This window comes from Gopherus flavomarginatus, chromosome 20 (assembly GCF_025201925.1).
Source record: "Gopherus flavomarginatus isolate rGopFla2 chromosome 20, rGopFla2.mat.asm, whole genome shotgun sequence".
NCBI lineage: Eukaryota > Metazoa > Chordata > Testudines > Testudinidae > Gopherus > Gopherus flavomarginatus.
In genome coordinates, this window is record NC_066636.1 from 14,600,316 (window position 1) to 14,622,187 (window position 21,872).

General features: G+C 51.1%; 1 protein-coding gene and 1 long non-coding RNA gene across 2 annotated transcripts in view; both read left to right on the top strand.

Moving 5' to 3' along the window:
- The window catches only part of LOC127037885 (uncharacterized), a 296,730-nt gene extending 280,040 nt beyond the window's left edge, over nt 1-16,690 (top strand). The window contains exon 2 of the long non-coding RNA XR_007770509.1: nt 15,960-16,690. This is a non-coding gene — a long non-coding RNA (uncharacterized LOC127037885). The remainder of the gene's footprint in view (nt 1-15,959) is intronic.
- On the top strand, nt 8,896-16,690 carry LOC127037834 (serum amyloid P-component-like). Its single transcript, XM_050929967.1, has 2 exons — nt 8,896-9,127; nt 14,590-16,690. Exons 1-2 carry the CDS (start codon nt 9,064-9,066, stop codon nt 15,207-15,209), a joined length of 684 nt encoding a protein of 227 aa, XP_050785924.1. The 5' UTR covers nt 8,896-9,063; the 3' UTR covers nt 15,210-16,690.
- Nucleotides 16,691-21,872: the final 5,182 nt, after the last annotated feature.

Below are 21,872 nucleotides of genomic sequence, written 5' to 3' on the forward strand. Positions count from 1 at the left end.
ACACCATGGGATAGCTGCGCATTATGTTCTCTTAGATTTATTTGATCAGAGCATTTCCTAGGCTCGGCCCAGCAGCCCAGGGATTCTAACAAGGCACAGAAGCCACTCGTCTGTATTGGTGACCTGCTGTTATTGCGCCAGCAGTATAGACCCTGGCAAGTGTTTCCTGCTGAGGTGCCTCTGTCCCCAGCCAGCCAAGTGTTATTATGATTGGATCCATCACCTCCTGTCACCTGGGCCATTAAGGCTCCCTGGGGACAAATTGCTGGGAAATGGGAGGCATGCACTCCTCGGGCCTCCACATTAGAGAGGAGAGTTAATAAAGCTGAAGAAACTCTTCAGTCTATTAGTGGAAAATACGGTGATTTAAATCAAGCAGTGGAGGCCTCTCAGCAGCTCTCATTGAGGGGGGGAACTTACTCCCAGTCACAAGATACACACGCTGGAAAATCTCCATGGAAGTAAAACCATGAGGCTATGATGGATAAATGCCAGGACCCAGCACAGTGGCAAAGGGTGCTAGAGCAGGGGCCTCCGTGCAGCAACGGGAAGGGGCAGCACAGCCCTGGGGAAGCTAGAGCTGTTTCCTGTGATATCCAGCAGGCAGTGGTACTTTCCATTGTTCTAGCCTGTTTGTGCCTCTGAGAGCGGGGAGTGAGCTCCACACAGAGAACCCAGAAGAGGTCCATTTCCAGATTCATTGCGTTGAACAAAGGAACAGAAACTTCCTGCTAAAAACAGAATTTTCTCCAGCTGGGTCTAAGCCCCAGGAAGCTGTGGGTTCTGTCAGCTGATAAGTCTACCTTTAAAATGCTGCAGCGGTGCCCAGTAATCTCCAGTGTGCACACTACCTACGTCAAGGGGTCAGCTTCTCCTATCACTGTAGGTAATCCACTGCCCCAAGAGGCAATACTTAGAATTCTTCTGTCAACGTAGTGCGGTCTGTACTGGGGGTTAGGTTGGGATAGCTACTTCTCACAGGGGTGTGGATTTTTCACACCCCTGAGAGATGTAGCTATGCCTATGTAAGTTCCTAGTGTAGACCAGGCCCCAGTCATTGGCTCAGGCCAAGCTACAGAAATGATGAGTCTCAATTAAGAAAAGTGAATAGTGTTTTGGAAAATCAGGAAGCATCTTCCCAGATGGGTGACAAAGAATTTTAGCCACCTGCCTTGGACTGAATGAGCCCTGGTCTACACTACACAGTTAGGTCAATGCAGGCAGCTGAAGTCAACCTAACTATGTAAGTGTCTATACTAAAATTTTGCTTCTGTGATGTAACTTGCCCTATACTCTGACTTAATAAGTCCACTCCATGAGAGGCATAGAATCAGTGTCGATGTAGTTAGGTCGATGCAGTGTTAGTGTAGACACTGCATTGCTTACATCATTTGTTGCTGCCTTTCAGAAGCTGTCCCACAATGCTTCACACTGACTGGTGAGGAGACGCACCACCAACACAAGGAGCAACGTGTAGACACGCGCAAGTGTTCTAATTACTGCAGAGGCCGCAAGCCAACATAAATTAGGATGACTTATTTTTGCAGTGTAGACAAGCCCTGACTGTGTGTGGCACATAGTCTCACTTCTTTCCCCCTTTTTGCTTTGGCCCTTTCTGCTATTAATAGTTATATAATTGCTATTTCAAGGCAGTGTGTTTAGCTATAAATGACCATATTATTATAGCTAATACATCAAAAGTGTTTTTGTTTCCCTTCCCCCTCCTCCAGCTCAAGCCAACTGAGGCTTTTAATTAAATTTGGCAATATCTTATTAGTCTCCCCAAAGTGATTTGATGCTCTGGGTTCTTAATCTGCAGGATTAGTCCAGAGATAGTGAGCCACATTCAAATCTCACATACACTGCTTTAACATTTGGAAGTATGACAAGGTTGGGACTCACCACCCAGCGCCTCCTACTGGTTGTCTCCAGGAATTAGCTCAGTCCAGTGGAGCAACCTCTCCTGGTGGTGTCCCGCCCATTGTCTCGCCCTTGATTGGCGTCTGATCCCGCATAGCTCCCCAGTTCGCAACATCCTCTCCCAGACCACTGTCCTTCAGCAGTGCCCCTCAGTCCATCCACACCCCCTTCCGGCAGAGGGGGGGGGGTGATCAGCAGCCACCATATCTACACCCCAGCCACCATGTCTAACCACACCCCCAAAGTCTAATCCCTCTTGTCAGGGATCTGGCATAGGCTACGATGGCCGCTCCCCACGGCCGATGGCTGGGTGTACTGCAAGGGGAGAAGGGGGAGACCCAGGCTCACCCTTTACTCTGGGTCCCAGCCCAGGGACCCTCTAGCAGCAGCTTCACTGTCCTCCTTCTCTCCCCTCATCCATTCACTTCCCTGGGCTGCTTCCCCTACAGCCTCTTGCACCTGCTAGCCCTTCCCTTCAGGGCATGCAGCCTGGCAGGCTACAGGCTAGAGCTCCCTTCTGCTCCCCAAGCCTGGCCAGTGCTGCTCCATCCACAGTGCAGTCTCCCAGCTCTGGAGACAGATCTTATCCTGTCAAAGACCTGGGAGAGACTGCCTGCTTCCTTGCTGGGCAGCCTTTATATAGGGCCTAGCTGAGCCCTGATTGGCTGTCTCCAGTCTTGGCTCTGATTGGCCCCCTGTAAGCCCTTTTCTTTTTGACTGTCAGTCTGCACAGGCCCACTGGTGTGCCACAGCCTAAATTCTCAGGGAGTGGGGCAGCCGCTCCACTACACACCCCTAAGAACCCTCTCGGGGGGGAATTCCCTATTGCCCCTGTGCTCCTCGCAGCTGGGCCCTCAGGGAATCTCTTTCAAAGCACAGGCCCTCCACCAACTGGAGCCACCTGCTTCCCTCTTCTATTGTCTGGGTCTCCACCATAGACTGCTACAGTCTTACATGGGTTTCCTGCCCAGTTTGTGTTCCCACTGTGGCCCTCCTGGCTCTCATGTGGGTTCCCCAGGTAAGGTAGGGCCTCTCTGCCCCAGCCTCCTTCTCTCTGGGGGACTCAGCTTGCACTACCCCTTCCTGACAGCTAGTCCCAGACCAAGCCTTGGCTTTTAACACTCTCCCTCTCTGCCTCATGGGGCAATGCCTTTTTATGTGGCCCTCATTGTGGCAGTGGAAGCACCCTTGGTGTCTTCCCCTTGCCATAGCCCTATCACAGCCTGTTTGGGCCCTAGCCCTTCCTTCTTGGCTGGCCCGGGCCTTGGGAGCCCTGTAGGGACACTCTTCCATTAGGTGTCTGTTGGGGAAAAGACCACCACCCAGTTGTTTTTGGATCAGACAGCCTGAGGCAACCTTTATTGATAAAACAAGACTACAAGCTTACAAGTATGCATACAGGGAGAGCCAGTGTAACCTCACGCAAGAGGTAGGCTGCTTTGCCCTTCACAATTTTCACCAAGCTTATAAAGGTTAAAACCGCAAAATGTCATAAAGTTATTTGCCTTTTTTGATAATTAATATTGCAAATCAGCAGGTTATTTACTGTAAGTTTAGCTTGGGGTATTTCCAATTATTGTTAATTATGCTGACTGTTCTATGACCCCTTGGTTGCAATTACATATTGCAAAAGCATTACCATACAGAATATTTCAAATTAGCAAGCTATTTCAACAGATATCCTGTGTTTTGGGCAGTGTTGAGCTGATTATCTTGTGACCCCTCCTTGTGATCTACCTTATGCAAGTAAAGCTACTACGTTTGCCTATAGCTGAACTGGCTTCCAAGGGACCCCTTGTCCCCTCTCCCAGTTCCTCTTTTGTTAGTGTTTCATACCCCGTTTCTTCATATCTAGCTTTTCCACACCCTGTGCCCTATATGCAGATAAACAAGTTTTCTTTTGAGAACTAAACCCATGGCTCTTATCCTGCGTTGATTTAGCTAAAGCCTGAGGCCTACATATATGGCCTGTAAAAACAATTGCAGAGCTTATCTAACAAGATGGGCAGGGGGGGGGTATGTTCCCTCACATGTCCCTGCTCCCCACATATGCAACAAGCTGGAGACCCCCCTATTATCTCACAGGGGGTGCCTTGTCTGGGTGGGACCTCATTGCTCCCTCACAGTAGGGACACTCCTGCCTGAAATAGCCTTTTTGCCCACAGGCAAAACAGTTCCTAGACCCAGGCCCTGGCCTCCCGCCCTGGGTGCCTGGTCTCCCATATGGTCTCGGTGCCCACCCCCACAACAGCCAGAGCAGCCCGCTCTGTTGCTCCGCAAGCCAAGCCACCCAGGCCCTCCAATAAAAGTCTTTCCTCTCCACCATCTTAGTCTCTTTCAGTCTGTGACTGTGGCACAATCTGCCTAGTCCTCGTTCTGCCCTTTGTATCGGGGTGGACCGTTCGTGCCCACATTCTCCACCACGTGTGACAAGGTTGGGACTCACCATCCAGCACCTCCTACTGGTTGTCTCTGGGAATTAGCTCAGCCCTGTCGAGCGCCCTTTCCTGGTGGTGTCCTGCCCATTGTATCACCCTTGGTTGGTGTCTGAGCCCACGTCGCACCTTGGCGATGAGTCCCGGGGCAGAAGGACCCCCTCCAAGGGTCTTCAGGGCACTTCGGAAGCGGGTCCCCGAGCGGAAGGACCCCCCGCCTCTGAATTGCCGCAGAAGACCCGGGGCGGAAGAATCTCTGGGGACCTGGAGCAAGTGAAGGACCTGGCTCCAGGGGCCCCGATAAACTCTTGTGGGGGCCCCTGCGAGGCCCGGGGCCTCGGGCAAATTGCCTCACTTGCCCCCTCTGGGCAGTCCTGCAACAGTGGCAATGCAACAGCCTTGATTCTGTAGGCTTGATGGGGGCTGTGCTTTGGCAGGCTTTGCACGAGGGGTTGAGTAATTGTGTGTTGATATGACACAGGGCCCACCACCCCTCTCTTCTCCCATGATGGGAAGCTCCATAACAACATGCTTGACAGAGTCATTTCCAACTGACATTTTATTTACAACACACACCATATTTTCACAACATATCCTGTTTTGTTCCCCACCACACTCAAACTTTTAGGGTTTTTTCTCAGCAGGGTTTTGAGATTTGCTGAACAAAGAAGACATTCAACATACTGTATTCAAAATTTATCCATCAGCTTGATTGTTTCCTCTAATGGTCTGTCTGGGTCCTCAGTCACTTTGTTCACCAGCTCTGTCCCTTGAGCTCAATGGTCCTGGGTTAAATAGAGGCACTGCAGTACGTATCACAGTGTGATGATAATATTTAGAACACTCTCCATGCACAAATTGCCACTAATTCCTTTGATTTTACAGTTCACATCACCTGCAGTCCAGTTCACACAGTTGTGACTCCTCTGTCCAGGGGCATCTATGCGTCACCCTGGGCAGTCCTCAAATTGTTTCTCTCTCAGGCAGTGCATAATGATTCCATGCATAGCTACTTGCACAAGTGCACACATAACAGTTTTACAGTTCTGGCCTTGTACAGGCTTGATGCCATATTTCTTCCTCAACGTTAGATAGTATGGGCCTATAGAATAAGCACTCTGTTCTCTTTCAGAATCCTGCAGGACATCTGGATATGGGTCTGAGCAAAAACAGGATCAGGCCCAATCCATTTGCTCTAGCAGAGCAATCAGTGTCCAGGTTCTCCAAATCCTCTGAGCATCTTTGTATTTTTATATGATGTGCTTTAAAAACCTTTTACTTTGTGTGTCAAGAGACCCCTTCAGCTCACAGCTTTTACCATAAAAGAACTGCCTCTGGATGGGCTCGATCCAAAACTCTCTAGCCAATTGAATTACTGTGGCCTGGTCCCCTCCAACCTCCTAAACGTTCTTACATACAACGTAGTTGTGACTCACTTCAGTACAACCCTCTCTCTGAATCATTTGGGTCTCCTGCTTGGGAGCAAGAGTCTCAAACAAACTTGGGTCAGTGGTCTGGCTTCATATTTCTCCTCTGCGTTGTCCTTGTGATCACATTCATTGGCAGCTATCCCTGTTGGCCCTTTCCCATGATACATCTCAAACACCATATGTGTCATTGGTATATTTGTTTCTTCATTTCCCACAATTTTCATCCATATAACATCTCTTTGTGAGCCACTTGACAGCTGGCGCTATCAAGGGACTTCTGGGTGCTTCCATCTTCAACCAATAGGCCTCTTGAAACAGATCATTCACTAGTTTGCAACAGCTACGCTATACTCTTAGCCAATAGTTCAGGGCTAACCTTTCAAAAGTCCACAGATATCCCTCCCTAAGTAAGGAGGAATTTCTTTTTAAGGGCATGGGATGATGGGAGCTGGTTGCACCCTTACTTTTGTATTATATGTATATCTTATGCTTTCCTGATTCTGTTCTGTTACAACTAGGGTGACCAGACAGCAAGTGTGAAAAAACGAGACAGGGGTGGGAGGTAATAGGAGCCTATATAAGAAAAAGACCCAAAAATCGGGACTGTCCCTATAAAATCGGGACATTTGGTCACCCTAGTTACAACCCAAACCAAACCAAGCTTTCTGATGAAAAGCAGGGGCGGTGAATTATATGCACCTGTGGTGCCCGAGCTCCAACAATATTCAGGGCATGGGGGCCTGGCTCCACTAATGTTCAGGACTGGGTCTCTCCCCTGGCCCTGGCTGCCGCCCTAGGCACACATGTGATGGCAACCCCCCCGGCACCTCCCACAGGGGAGGCGAGTGGGCTTCCTGGACCTTAGAGGGGCCTTAGGAGCACATGCAGTGACAGTGGTGTGGGATGAGTGTGCTGCCGGGGGGGAGGAGGGGCCCCTCCCCCAGAGCTCACTGCTGCCAGAGGTGAGAGGGATGGAGGAAGTCCTCTTCTCTGGCCCCAGCCCCGAGGCAGCCTGCCTGCACCCCAAACTCCTCATCCCCAGCCCCACCCCAGAGCCTACATCACCAGCCAGAGCCCTCATCCGCCCACACCCCAACCCTCTGCCCTAGCCCTGAGCCCTTCCCACACCCCAAACTCCTCATGCTCTAGGACCCTGGGATGTAATAATAAACAGAAATGTACCTGTTGCTTTGCAGGTCCTGCTACAAAATGTCTCCAAGCCTGTAATCCTCAGTGTTTTCCTTAATCTTATTTATTGGTTATTTCATTTGTCCATTGTATGGGGGAGCTAATGCCTGGTAAAGGAGGGAAGTGTTTCTGAATGACATGTGCTTGCCAATGCTAAAGGATGACAACTAACAAAGAAAGGCTGCCTACAAAACGGCTTCACTACGAAGAATTCAGTCAATTATCAATATTCCCATAAAACTCAGGACTGCTCTCTGACCCCCATGACCTGGTTTACATGCTAAACTTTCAAACATTTCTTTTTAAAATAAACTCTTTATCTGATAGGATGGAAACCTGTATGGTCAGCAAGAGAAGATGAAAAGATGACTTTTAAAATTGAAAAAAAAAAGGCAAGAAAGGAGGGGTGGGGCCCTGGGGCTGTTTCTTCAGATAACCAAGGCAGCTACTTGAGCTGGTGCCTTAAGCCCAGCAAACTCCAGGCAGGGAGCCTCTCTTTTCCCTCTGCAGCATTCTCCAGGCGCTGCTCTGCCCCGAAGGAAGGGGAATGCCCCCATTCCCATAGTGCAGAGCCTGTGATCATTGCAGGACTTCCCCCAGATCACACAGCAAGGGAGTGTCAGGACAAGCAGGGCTGCCCAGAGGATTCAGGGGACCTGGGGCAAAGCAATTTCGGGGGCCCCTTCCATAAAAAAAAGTTGCAAAACTATAGAATATTATATTCTCATGGGGGCCCCTGCGGGGCCCAGGGCCTGGGGCAAATTGCTCCACTTGCTCCCCCCTCTGGGCAGCCCTGAGGACAAGGACCAGCCCCTTGTCCTTCCTGAGCCCCTTTCTCCTCCATGGGCAAAATGGCACTGGCAGAGTCAGGCCCTTTGTTACAGATGGCAAAGCCAAGGGGCAGTAAAGCTGGCTAGTGACTCGGCTGAGTGCCCGGGACCTTGGACTGGTGATGGCCAAGCGTCTCGCAGTCTCAGCTTCCCCAGATGTGAAACTGGGCTAAGTATATTCACCTGCCTCATGATCAAATGCTTGCCAAGTGCAATATAATGGCTCAGGGCTATAGATCAGTGGTTTTCAACCTGTGGGCCACAGGCTCTGAAAGTCCACAGACCATGTCTAAGATTTCCAAAGGTCCGCAATGCCATTCAAAATGGGAAAAGGTTGAAACCCACTGCTCTAGATCTAATGACATCAGCATGGGTGCCTGATCTTCACCCCTCGGCAGGGGAGACCTTTGGCCAATGCAGCATCTAGGCAGGACCAGCCTGACAGGGGCAAAGATATCAGAGGCAGTCAGATACTGCGAGAGGCATCTTGCCGTCACCTCCTCCTAAGGATGATTGCTCGGCTCTGAGGCTTCCAGGCATGCACCCAGTTCTCCAGAGTGCACTGCTTCTCCTTTCCTGCCAGCAGCAATTCACAGTGTTGATCTCTAAAGCTCTGAGGTTTGAGCTGGGCCTTGCAGAGAGCCCTGTCCCCTCTCTGTGTCACCAGGATGTTTGAGGCCAGCCAGGGCTCTTCTGCACAGCCCAGTATTTGGGGGGTAACAGCATTTGTATTGAGGACAGCATTTGTCTCAGCAATTCATGTCCTGGCTGCACTGACAGAACCTGAGTCTCTTCACAAGCAGGGCAGGAGTCAAGACCCAGAGCTTTGGCTTGGGGGTGAGGTTTGGGGGGAAGGCTTGGTTAACTGGGGGCATCTCTCACTGCCAGGACATGCCACGTAGTGTTTGTGGGTATTTCATATACACACAGACTATGTAACGTACAACAAATACTGAGACCACTGTGTGCATGGGGAGTGTCTCTGTCAGTTGCCACAGCTGGCTAGGCTGGGCCCCACCCTGCACAGGAAGGGGCTGATAATGGCCATCACCCCATGAACTGCATGAAATTGGCTTGAACAGGCAATGCCAGACTCCACTCTGGGACGGGATTGGTTGGACACGTTTCCTCTTCCACCTCCACTCAGGGATAACTTCAGGTCCTTGTGTCTGGAGACTGGCATTGCAGGGGCAGGTTTCAGGGCCTCGCACCTCCCTTCTCCACGTTCCTGCCCCCTGGGTCGCTCTGCAGGTAAAGAACATGGAGAAGCTGCAGGTTTGGCTCTTTCTCCTCGCTGGCCTCTCGGGAACCATCACCCAGGAAGGTAAGGGCAGAGCGTGCTACACAGGGTGATCAGGGTGGAGTTGGTTAGGGCTGTAGACTTGGAGACTTCAGTTAAAACCTGAGTTAGGTTGCAGGGAGCTACCAGGGGTGCATTACAGACCCAAATCAGACTAGAGAGCAGCACAAGCAAATCTCTCCGGTGCAGGAAAGACCCCTCAATTCCATCAATCTTGGGGCAAATACTGTGTTAGTTAAATGTCTTGTGAGTTTCTAATAATTACAGATGATTTTCTAATATAAGGCAACTCTGTACAACATCTTCCAGCGGCTAACGGTGAATTAATTGGTCACTGAACAAAAAGTGGTAGTCTGGGTGCCCATGATCACAACCTAATTGCTACATTTGTTATTTGCAAACACAATACAGTCACATAGACATTTGGCACCATAAAGAGGCCAATTTTCAAATGTGAAAACAATCATGAGCTAGATTGATTGGGAGGAAAAAATTAAAAGGAAAATTGTGAACAATAATTGGAGGTTGTTTAGAGTCTTTTGTTAGGTTCTCAAAAAGCCACAATTACGAAGAAGACTAAAAAAGCATCCTGGATAAAAAAGGAAGTGAAAGCAGAAAGGCACAGGTTTTAAAAACAAGTTTGCAGAGGCGAGCCAGGAACATTATAACAAAGGTGGGGCAGAAGTGTCTGTCTAAGACCCGTATTCCAAAGTGCCGTAAGAGTCAGGTGCATGCTCACATTGTCCTGAACATGGGGTTGCCTCACCAGGGCCAGGGTGATACAAAGCTGAGGTCACCTGGTCAAGGGGCTCCAGAGATGTGGTGTCAGGGTAGAAGGGACCTACCAGTAGATCTTCCTCATTCTAATAAAGTTTTTCCACACATCTGTGGGTGGCTCAGACAATGGTCCTGATCTGCCCCAGACTAGGATAACAGGATCAGATTTGAGCTCTGCTTCCCCAACACAGAGCTGGGCACTAGCTATTGTTACAAAGTTAATTGAAAGTCTGTCCTGCTCTAAACATTGTCATGTATCTGCAATATGTGCCAGAGGAGTGATTAGCACGTGCCTGGTGAGATGGAGCATGTCAGGCTTGGGGTGCTGTGTGGTGGTACCCAACAATGTTGCAGAGAGATGCTTATGCTGCAGTCACTGGGTGGCTTAGGGCCCAGGCAGTACACTGTGCTCCCAAGAGGGCTGCCTTCCAGGCCTGCCCTTAGCAAGTTTCTGCAAATGTTGCTGTGTGTGTTACTACTCAGCCTGCTTTCTGAGTGGGGAGCACAGGGTATGCCCTAGGAAGCTGTTTGCCGAGTGCTGGCAGTATTATGAGGGGGTGTTGTGACCCGCACAAAATTCTCTGTTACTCACACACTCAAAGGGGCGCCCACCTTTACTCAGTTCCTAGAGCTCAAGGCATAACCCTCTTAATTTAGGCAGCCACCCTTCCCCAGTTCCTAGGGCACAGATGTAACTTTACACTCTAGGGCACCCACCCTTCCCCAGTTCCTAGGGCACAGATGTAACTTTACACTCTAGGGCACCCACCCTTCCCCAGTTCCTAGGGCACAGGTGTAACCTTACACTCTAGGGCACCCACCCTTCCCCAGTTCCTAGGGCTCAGGACTTAATTTTCTGCAGGTTTGCAGGACCTTTTACCAGTGAAAGAGCCTTACACTGTAATATCCTACTTAATCTCTATTTATTAACAATCACCAAAACCAGAATGCACACATTACACGTACAATGCTCACCACTCCCAATAAGATGCATGAACTTTTCCCTGCTGGCCAGTCAGGATCAGGTCCATCTGGCGGACTCCAGTTTCTGTACAGTGTTATTGGCAGAGTGTTGCAGTCTGGCAGCTCTGATCTTGGGGCTGTGTCCTGGAGTTGGTTCCCAAAGAACTTTCTTTTGGACCCCAGTTAATATAGTGAAACTTGAGTCCTGCTTAGCCTTTCCTTAACCAATCATTCTACTAACCAATCCTAACATATTGTAACAAAATTCTCTAACCAATCATACCCCCCACCTTAATTGATTTATATCTAGCAAAATTAATTATGTAACAGACAGAAATAACCAAAGAACCAGACAGAGACCACACAGACAAACAATAGGGAAGTAGGGACCATAAAGACAAAACAATAAAGAAATGGGAATTTCACAACCACAACTATTGATAAGTGAGTTCTTGCCAGACAGATGCAGTCAAACTACGTTTTCTTAAGATCTGTTTCTTTACCTGGTGATAGTGGGGGCCATTAGGACGGGGTTGCCTCCTTAACAACCGGATGTTACAGTGTTTTAATGTCACATAGATGGAATATGAGGATGTGGCTTCCTGCTTCTCCACTAATGGCTGTTGCTCGGCTGCTCTTCTAATCTGACTGCAGACAAAGCCCTCAAGCCTTACAGTTAGGGTAACCAGGTGTCCAGTTTTTGATTGGAACACCCAGTCGAAAAGGGAACCTGGCAGCTCCGGTCAGCACTGCTGACCGGGCCATTAAAAGTCTGGTCCGTGATGCTGCTGCTAAGGCAGGCTAGTCTCTACACGTCTGCCACCGTACTGAGCCCCAGAAGTGTCCAGCAGGTCCAGCGCCTAGGCAGGGGGGGCCATGGGGCTCTGTGCACCGCACGTCCTGCCGCTCGCCTAGGACCCAGACCTACTGGCCACTTCCAGGGTGCAGCCTGGTGCCAGGACAGGTAGGGAACCTGCCTTAGGCCCGCTGTGCTGCTGACTGGGAGCCACACGAGGTAAGCCTGCACCCCAACCCCAATCACCAACCTCCTGCCCCAGCTCTGAGCCACTCCCAAACCTGGAGCCCCCTCCTGCACCCTAAACCTCTCATCGCTGGCCCCACCCCAGAGCCCACAACCCCAGCCCAGAGCCTGTACCCCCTCCTGCACCCCAACCCCCTGCCTCAACCTGCAGCCCCCTCCCACATTCCGAATTCCTTGGCCCCACCCCCAGCCTGGAGCCCACTCCTGCACCTCAAACCCATCATCCTCAGCTCCATCCTAGAGCCCTAACCCCATCCCACACCCCAGCTCCCTGCCTGAGCCCAGAGCCCCCTCCCGCACCCTGAACCCCTCATTTCTGGCCCCACCCAGGAGCCTGCACCCCCAGTTAGAGCCCTCACCCCCTCCTGCACCCCAATCCCATGTCCCAGCCCAGCGAAAGTGAATGAGGAGGGGGAGAGAGCAAGCCACCAAGAAAGGGGGAATGTAGTGAGCAGGGGCTGGACCTCAGGGAAGAGGTGGGGTGAGGGTGTTCAGTTTTGTGCGATTAGAAAGTTGGCAACCCTACTTAAAATATGGCTACAGGAAAAGGCCTTTTTTCTTAGAGTGTTGTGCTATAAAATGCTCCCTATCTCAGCTTCCTATCAGGAGTAATTACTGACATCTAGGTATTATTTATTGCTGCCATGGCACAATTTGCTACCCCACAATTCCCCAGCCAGGAGGAGCCACTTGCAGTGGGTTGGGATCCTGCCTGTCAAAACTGGCTACCCTGTGAAATCCCTGTTTAAATTCGGACACAAAACCCCCAAGATATTAGTGTCGTGCCCTTAATGAAGATTTAGCAGCACTACAGCGACAAAGCGCTAAGTAGGGTGACCATACATCCCCTTTCGGCTAGACAGTCTCTTCTTTAAGCCCTGTCTCAGCCGACCCAACTTTTTTGCCAAAACTGGGCATTTGTCCCATTTGCTCTTGCCAACTGATCATCAGTTGTGGACAAATATCCAGTTTTGCCAATAAAGTGGGGTGCAATGGCTACGGGGCGTGAAGGAATATGTGTAGGGGGCAAGCAGCCATGCCAGCTCCGCACAGGGGGGAGGGGTCTAGAAGGCGGCTCGGGCCAGGCTACCCCCAGGCAGGTGACAGGAAGGCCTCAGGCCCAGGCTGGCTCTGTGTATGGTGGGGGACAGGGGGCCTTGGGCCAGCCTCAGATGGGCAGCTGGGGTTCTTGGGCCAGCCCCATGCATGAAAGGAGAAGGGGGCCTCAGACCAGCCCCGTGAGGGGTGCAGGGAGGGCCTGTCCCTCACACGGGCGGAAGCGGGGGGCCTCAGGGCAGCCCCGAGAGGGGTGGTGGGAGGGCCAGTCCCTCACACGGGTGGGAAGAGGGGTGTTTCAGACCAGCCCCATGGTGTGGGGGAGGGCCATTGCCTCATGCAGGAGGAGAGGGGGGCATTGGGCCACCCTGTGCAGTGTCCAGTTTTCTCTTTGGGAAAATATGGTTACCCTAGTGCTAGGGTGCTGGAATGAAAGGCACAATCACAGCTGAGGAAGACCATCCCCCTGGCAGATCATAGGAAAGGGAAGAAGTTTGGATGGCCACCAAGGAAATCAGTCAGCACTGAAGTCATATGATCACAGAGACTAGCCTTGAGCTGGCCCTCCGTATCCCAGGGCTTTCCCCCTCTACTACTGGCTGGCAGCACATCATCACACTTCTTAACCCCAGCTCCTACCCTCTGTCCCTGCTGTTGCCTTTCTGCCCTTCCCCTTCCCCTGCCTTCGGCTGTTTGGTCTGCAACAGACACATTTTGGTTCCCCGCACAAATTTTGCCCATTCCTTCCCTTTGATTTGCCCCCCTCGTCCCTCTTCTGCCCTCCCCATGCCCCCGCCATGGCCATTTATAGCAGGGAGCAGGTTCTTATAGCAAGTGGGAGCAGAGTGATGGCAGTGGCTTCAGCAGATTGCTCCAGCCTGCTTACTCAGAGCAAAGGTGCAGATTCGCTATGGTTCAGGCTTTCTGTTCAAGAGCTGATTTTAATACTCTAAAATCCACACACCTAAGGTCCCATTTTCAAAAGTGACAAGGCCCTTAGGAGCCTGAGTCTAACAGAGAGTGTCATGTCTGTCCCTCAGTGACACATCTGAAAATGGGACTTAGGCTCCTAAGTCACTTAGGTGATTTTGAAAATTTTACCCTGCTCTTGATGTAAAGATTCCCAGAGGTAGAGAATTTACTGCACTCCTTAGTCAGCTGTTCCTGTGGCTAATCACCCCACAGTTCAAACTGTGCATCTTATGAGACACGGTGGTGACAAGCAGGCTCACAAGCGGATATGGGGGCACCACTTTCCACCCTTAATCCAAAGGGTTTCACACACAACCTAGAGCCTCTGAGCGAGTCTCCCAAGTTACACTCCACTGAGTATGGCCATGGAGCAACGTGAGGGGTTGTTTACCCCACACTAGCCCACAAAGGGTTAATGTGGCTAAGCGGGGTTAAGTAGCCTTATAAGCCCATCTCTCTTAAGCTTTTGCTTCCACACCCAGCTGGTGAGGGTTACTGGGTAGTGGGGTGAGGAAGTGGAAGAGCAGGTGGTGCTGAGGGCCAAGACTGAGGAGCTCAGGGAAAGCAGCTGAGCGGCGCAAACACTGGAATGAACAGCAGAGTCTGTAGCAAGGGGCCTGAGGAGTGATACCATCATATCGGTACCAACACCCAGCATGTCCCTTGCCTCTGCCAGACCTGTATCGAAAGGTGTTCGTCTTCCGGAAGGACCCTAGTGACGCCCATGTGGTCGTGAAGCCGGAGCCGGAGCAGCCACTGCAGAACTTCACCGTGTGTCTGAGATCCTTCACTGATCTGACTCGTCCATACGGCCTCTTCTCCTACGCTACCAAAGCCCAGGACAACGAGATCCTGCTCTTCAAACCCAAGCCTGGGGAGTACAGACTATACGTAGGGGGGGAATTTGTGACCTTCAGAGTCCCAGAGAACCGTATGGACTGGGAGCATGTCTGTGCCGGCTGGGAATCGGCCACGGGCATAGCTGAGTTCTGGGTGAACGGGAAGCCCTTACCCAGGAAGGGTCTGCAGAAAGGCTATTCCATCAGTGCCGAGGCTGTGATCATCCTGGGGCAGGAGCAGGACTCCTTCGGGGGCGGGTTTGATTTATATAATTCTTTTACAGGTGAAATGACTGACGTGTACATGTGGGGGTATGGTCTGTCACCAGGCAAAATGAGAGCTGCATATCAGTCTCTGCAGCTGCCCCCCAGTGCCCTGGGCTGGAGGAACTTGCAGTATGAAATAAAAGGTGATGTGGCTGTGAAGCCCAGACTGAGAGACACGCTGATCATATGAGCACAGGCTGCATTCAGGCATGGTGCAGCCTCAGCCCAAAGTCATGGAGCTCCAACTCCTGCCGTCTCATTTCAGAGAGGCTGACCCCTCCCCAAGGTGTGCTCGCTGCGGCTAAACCATGATGATTGTGACATAAAGGAGAATGTGACCTTCTGCGCCCCTGGTGTTTGTGTCATCAGGGCTGGCTTTAGGCCTATTCGCCCGATTCCTCGCTCCTTAGACACTTTTTTTTTTAAACTTACCCCGAGTCCCCGGCTGCGATCTGCTCAGGGGTCTTCCCTGGTCCCGCTCCCTTGAGCGAAGTGCAGGCTGGAGTGCGGCAAGCCCTGCAGCCCCGCTCTCCTGGCTGGAGCCCCGGCCGGAGTGCGGCAAGCCCCACTCTCCCGGCTGGAGCTCCGATGGGAGCGCGGCAAGCCCCCAGGACCCGCTTTCCTGGCTGGAGCCCTGGCCGGAGCGCGGCAAGCCCCGTGGCCCCGGCTGGAGCCCCGGCTGGAGTGCAGCAAGCCCCACGACTGCGCTCTCCTGGCTGGAGCTCCAGCCAGAGCACGGCAAGCCCCGTGGCCCTGCTTTCCCGGCTGGAGCTCCGGGCCTTTAAATAGCCCCCAGAGCCCTGGGGTAGTGAGGGGCTCCGGGGGCTATTTAAAGGGTCAGGGCTCCAGCTGCCTGCCTCTGCCACCCCGGTCCTTTAAATAGCCGCCAAAGCCCCGCCACCCCCACGCATACCCGAGGGCTCCAGCAGCTATTTAAAAGGTCCAGGGCAGGGTAGAAGCTGGGGAGCCCTGGGCCCTTTAAATAGCCCCCAAAGCCCTGGGATAGCAGGGAGCTTGGAGGCTATTTAAAGGGCTGGGGCTCCAGCTGCCTCTGCTGCACCCCCTGCTCTGCCCACACCAGCCCCGCTCCCCCTGCCTGCAGACAGCTCTGCACCCCGTGCCCACAGTCAGCCCCTGTCAAACCCCCTGCTGTGTCTCCAGTCAACCCCTGCCACACACCCCTGTGGCCCTGCCCAAAGCCAGCCAGCCCCACACACATTGCTGCCTGCACCAGCCCTGCACTCCCTGCCCTGTCTCCAGCCAACCCCTGCTGCACCCCCCCTGCCTGAAGCCAGCCAGTCTGACACTCCTCTGTCTCCAGCCCTGCCAACCCCTGCTGCATCCCCCCGTGGTCCTGCCTGAAGCCAGCCCACCTCACACACCCCCTATCTCCAACCAGCCCCGCACCCCTTTCCCTGCCTGCAGTCAAACCCTACCTCCAGTCAGCCCCTGCCCTGCCTCCTGCCAGCCCCATGTCCACTTGTGCCCTGCAGTTCCCAGGGCAGTAACCCTGCACACCTGCTTCAATGAGGGGGGCAGGGAGCAGCTGGGACCCACACATGTGAAACGGCAGTCATTAATAACCAATCAACAGCATATATGATGCAATGTACATAATATATAATTTTATTATTTATATAGTTATGGAAAGTAAATAATACATGAAAGGCTTTTTTTCCCACTTTTTCTTTCAAGTCATCCCTGCCAGGGACCCGCCGAAAATGTTCGAATTGGGCCCCACACTTCCTAAAGCCTGCCCTGTGTGTCATTCCTTGTCACACACATTAGGGGAAAGCACAGAGCTGGGAAAGGCCATGAGGTCCAAATCTAGCCCAGGGCCAGATTTAGAAGATTCAGGGCCCTGGACAAAGAATATCCTCCACCCCTGAGGCCTCCCCTCAAAGCTGTCAATTTTTTTGGAAGGACACAGGGGGGCTCCATTTCAGATTTTGCCTTGGGCCCCCAGAAACTTTGGCACTACGCCCTCAGATTTGGAACAGTCTCTTGGAGGAACCCAAAGACTCTCATGTGTCCTTCAGGGTCACCCACAAAGCCTCACTGCCTCCTGACACTGAACCTCTGGGTTCCAGCTCCTGCTTCATGCGTGAGCTCTGCTCAGCGAGTCCAACTTAGACAAACCCCTGGGAGAGACTTGTCCACCCTGCAGGGATTGAGGCACCTCACCCAGCATTCCCAGTGACGCTCTGTCATGGAGTCATCAGGCCGATGCTCTAGAACTGCTTCATATGAAGCCAGTCAGGACTCTGGGGGAGCCTCTTCTGTCTGAGCAGACTGTCGCCAGGGCAAGAAGCTTACACAGCTTTGACCTTCCTGGGGTCTGACCTCGGAGCATTCAGCATCCCCTTCCACACCTGCACTTCCTGCAGTGCGTCTGCCCAGGTGGGGCTCCTGGGGAAGCCAGAGGGGCTGCACCCTGACTCTGCAGTCAGCAGTGACTCTTAACTAGTGTTGTAACTAGTCGACAGGAACACAACATAGAATGGAGCTTGATAGCACAGAAATCAGTCACCTGGACTCCCCCTCTCTCTGAGTCCCAAAAGACAGGCTGCCCAGCTTCCAGTGACCCAACCCCTGACTCATCCGTTGCTCCTCCTCCTGGTCTTTGTCTCACTTCCAGTGTCACCTGGTTGCATCCATCTCCTGGAGCTCAGGTTACGAAGGGCACTGGCCATAGCATATGTGCAGGCAGCTGGAGCAGCCTCACCTGCTGCCGAGGGTCTCAGCAAAAGTCACACGCCCTTATTCCCATCACCTAAGCATTGGTGCAATACACAGGGAAACTGAGGCACACACAGCATGCATGCAAAACAGTATGACTCACATAGGCTCACATACAACATAACAAGGGGAAATTCCCACTTTGTCACACGCTCACACAGTGTTTCCAAAACGGGCAGGTTTATCAGTCAGCTGGAACGCAGCAGAAGGAGGCCATAGGTTAGCACAGAGACAGGAAGCCATTCTAGTCAGCGTAGAGCCCAGCCACACTATAGCATAGGTGCCAACTCCGTGGAAAAAAATACTGGGTGCTTGGCACCCACCAGCCGCCCGCCAATCAGCTGTTTGGCAGGCCCCACCAATCAGCTCCTCCCCCTCCTCCCGCCTGCCACCAACCAGCTGTTCGGCAGGAGCGGGGGTGCTGGGGGGAGAGGGAGGAGTGGGGGTGGGAAGAGTCGGAGCAAGGGTAGGGCACACTTGTGGGGAGGAGTTGGGAACAGAACCAGGAAGAGGCAGGCGGAGCCTTGGGGGAGGGGGTGGAGTGCGGGTGGGAAGAGGCAGAGTGAGGGTGGGGCCTTGGGGGAAGGGGTGGAGTGGGGCGGAGCTGAAGGGCCCAGCGTGGGGGGAGCAACCGCCCTAGGAAAAGCTGAACGTTGCCGAGTGTGCACTGTAGTGAAGCCCATGTTCAGGCTCTATCTGTTTCTGTCTGATTTCCATACTCATGTCCCAGAAGAGAGAGCTCCCAGCTTTCTCCAGGAGCCAGCCTCCCCGTCCTTTGTTCTCCAGCTGGGTGTTTTGCTCAGCTTCCTTGCTGAGATGTGGGGAAGCCCCCCCTTCCCTGGGGCATTGGCTGCCTGGTGTCAATGTGTAAGGATAAGGCTTTCGTCTGCAGCCAGATTAGAAGAGCAGCTGAGCAGCAGCCATTAGCTGAGAAGCAGGAAGTCACATCCTCACATTCCATCGAAATTACATTAAAACACTGTACCATCTAGCTGTCAAGAAGATCCTGTCCTAATAGCACCCGCTATCACCAGGTAAAGAAACAGATCTTAAGATGGTTAAAGAAAACATAGGTTTCAGAGTAGCAGCCATGTTAGTCTGTATCCGCAAAAACAACAGGAGTACTTCTGGCACCTTAGAGACTAACAAATTTATTTCAGCATGAGCTTTCGTGAGCTACAGCTCACTTCTTCGGATGCATAGAATGGAACACACAGACAGGAGATATTTATACATACAGAGAACATGAAAAGGTGGAAGTATGCATACCAACAGGAAGAGTCTAATCAATTGAGAGGAGCTATCATCAGCAGGCAGAAAAAAAACCTTTTGAAGTGATAATTAAGATGACCTATAGAAGGTGTGAGGAGAACTTAACATAGGGAAATAGATTCAATTAGTGTAATGACCCAACCATTCCCAGTCTCTGTTTAAGCCTTAGTTAATTGTATCTAATTTGCATATTAATTCGAGTTCAGCAGTCTCTCTTTGGAGTCTGTTTTTGAAGTTTTTTTGTTGCAAAATTGCCACCTTCAAGTCTGTCACTGAGTAGTTAGAGAGGTTGAAGTGTTCTCCCACTGGTTTTTGAATGTTATGATTCCTGATGTCAGATTTGTGTCCATTTATTCTTTTGCGTAGAGACTGTCCGGTTTGGCCAATGTACATGGCAGAGGGGCATTGCTGGCACATGATGGCATATATCACATAGGTAGATGTACAGGTGAACGAGCCCCTGATGGCGTGGCTGATGTGATTAGGTCCTATGATGGTATCACTTGAATAGGTATGTGGACAGAGCTGGCATCGGGCTTCGTAGCATGGATAGATTCCTGGGTTAGTGTTTATGTTGTATGGTGTGCGGTTGCTGGTGAGTATTTGCTTCAGGTTGGGAGGCTGTCTGTAAGCGAGGACTGGCCTGTCTCCCAAGATCTACGCAAAAGAATAAATGGACACAAATCTGACATCAGGAATCATAACATTCAAAAACCAGTGGGAGAACACTTCAACCTCTCTAACCATTCTGTGACAGACTTGAAGGTGGCAATTTTGCAACAAAAAAACTTCAAAAATAGACTCCAAAGAGAGACTGCTGAACTTGAATTAATATGCAAATTAGATACAATTAACTAAGGCTTAAACAGAGACTGAGAATGGTTGGGTCATTACACTAATTGAATCTATTTCCCTATGTTAAGTTCTCCTCACACATTCTATGGGTCATCTTAATTATCACTTCAAAAGGTTTTTTTTTTTCTGCTGACGATAGCTCATCTCAACTGATTAGACTCTTCCTGTTGGTATGCATACTTCCACCTTTTCATGTTCTCTGTATGTATAAATATCTCCTGTCTGTGTGTTCCATTCTATGCATCCAAAGAAGTGAGCTGTAGCTCACAAAAGCTTATGCTGAAATAAATTTGTTAGTCTCTAAGGTTCCGTAAGTACTCCTGTTCTTTTTTAAAGAAAACATAGGGTATGGCTACATTTGGAATTGCAAAGCGCTGCCGCGGCAGCGCTTTGAAGTGTGAGTGTAGTCAGAGCGGCAGCGCTGGGAGAGAGTTCTCCCAGCGCTGCATGTAAACCACATCCCTTACGGGTGTAGCGTGCAGCGCTGCTGCCCTGATTACACTGACGCTTTACAGCGCTGTATCTTGCAGAGCTCAGGGGGGTGTTTTTTCACACCCCAGTTGCAGAGCTGTAAAGTGTGAGTGTAGCCAAGGCCATAGTTTGACAGCATCTGTCTGGCAAGAAATCACTTATCAATAGCTGTGGTTGTGAAATCCTCATTTCTTTATTGTTTTGTCTTTATGGTCCCCACTTCCCTATTGTTTGTCTTAATAATCTCTGTCTGGTTCTTTAATTGTTTCTGTCTGTTACTTATTAAATTTTGCTAAGTGTAAATTAATTAAGGTGGTGGGGTAGGATTGACTAGAGAATTCTGTTAGGATTGGTTAGTAAAATGTTAGTAAAATGATTGATTAATGTACAGCTAAAAAGGACTCAAGTTTCACTATATCAGCTGGGGTCCAAAAAGAAGTTCTTTGGGAACCAACTTCAGGACACAGCCCCAAGATCAGAGCTGCCAGACCGCAACACTCTGCCAATGACACCGGGCAGAAACTGGACTCTGCCAGATGGACCTGATCCTGACTGGACATCAAGAAAAGTTCATGTGTCTTATTGGGAGTGGTGAGCACTGTATGTGTAGCGTGTGCAGTCTGGTTTTGGTGATTGTTAATAAATAGAGGTTATGTAGTATATTACCGTGTAAGGCTCTTTCACTGGTAAAAGACCCCATAAACCCACAAAAGATTAATCCCTGAGTCCACAGGGAAAAGGTGTTTGCCTGGAGGCCACAGAAGAGTAGAGCCCAGAGCCCACGGACAGTTAAAGTTAGGTGGCTTTCGCCTGGAGCCCTAGGAACTAGGTAAAGGTGGGTGACCTTGAGTGGATGAGTAACAGAGAATTTTGTGTGGGTAACAAATTTGGTGGCAAATGCTTGGGTAGCCTAACGTCTTTTGGACTGAACCCAGTAAATAATAGCAAAGTACCTGTGCCTGCTGTCAGAAGGGGTTGCTATCTGTCTGGCAGCATGACCACCTCAGAGCAAGAAGAGAGAAAGGGAAAGAAGAAACGAGACCAGGAGCATTGGGGGCTAGTTGAGGAGCCCACCCTCCTTGCTAAATGGTTAGTGGGACAAAGCCTGTGCCCATGGGAAGGGGCGGTTCAGCGAGGAAAGCAGGATCCAGCCCAGAGAAGCGGGCAGGCAACAGATAAAGAGATTGGCAAACAGGTTGGGAGCCCTGAGGGGCATAGTGGCAGGAGTGAGGGAAGCAGTAAGTAAGCACAGGCCTGGGGATTTCGCATCCCTGGCACAGTATTTGGAATGGTGATATCTGGGCTGATGGAGGTCCCATTTTGGAAGATAAGCAAGTGATTTAAGGAAAGAGAGTGAGAAGTTAGCTCTGCAGAAGCTGGAGGGAATTAAGCAGTGGAATGTAAAAACGTTGAAAAGGAAAACTGTTATACAAAGAGAATTCTTGGCTTCTTTGCAGCCATTCTGAAGGGAAAATGGGCTCTTTTCCAAAGGAATGTCTGTAAATAAGCCAGGCAA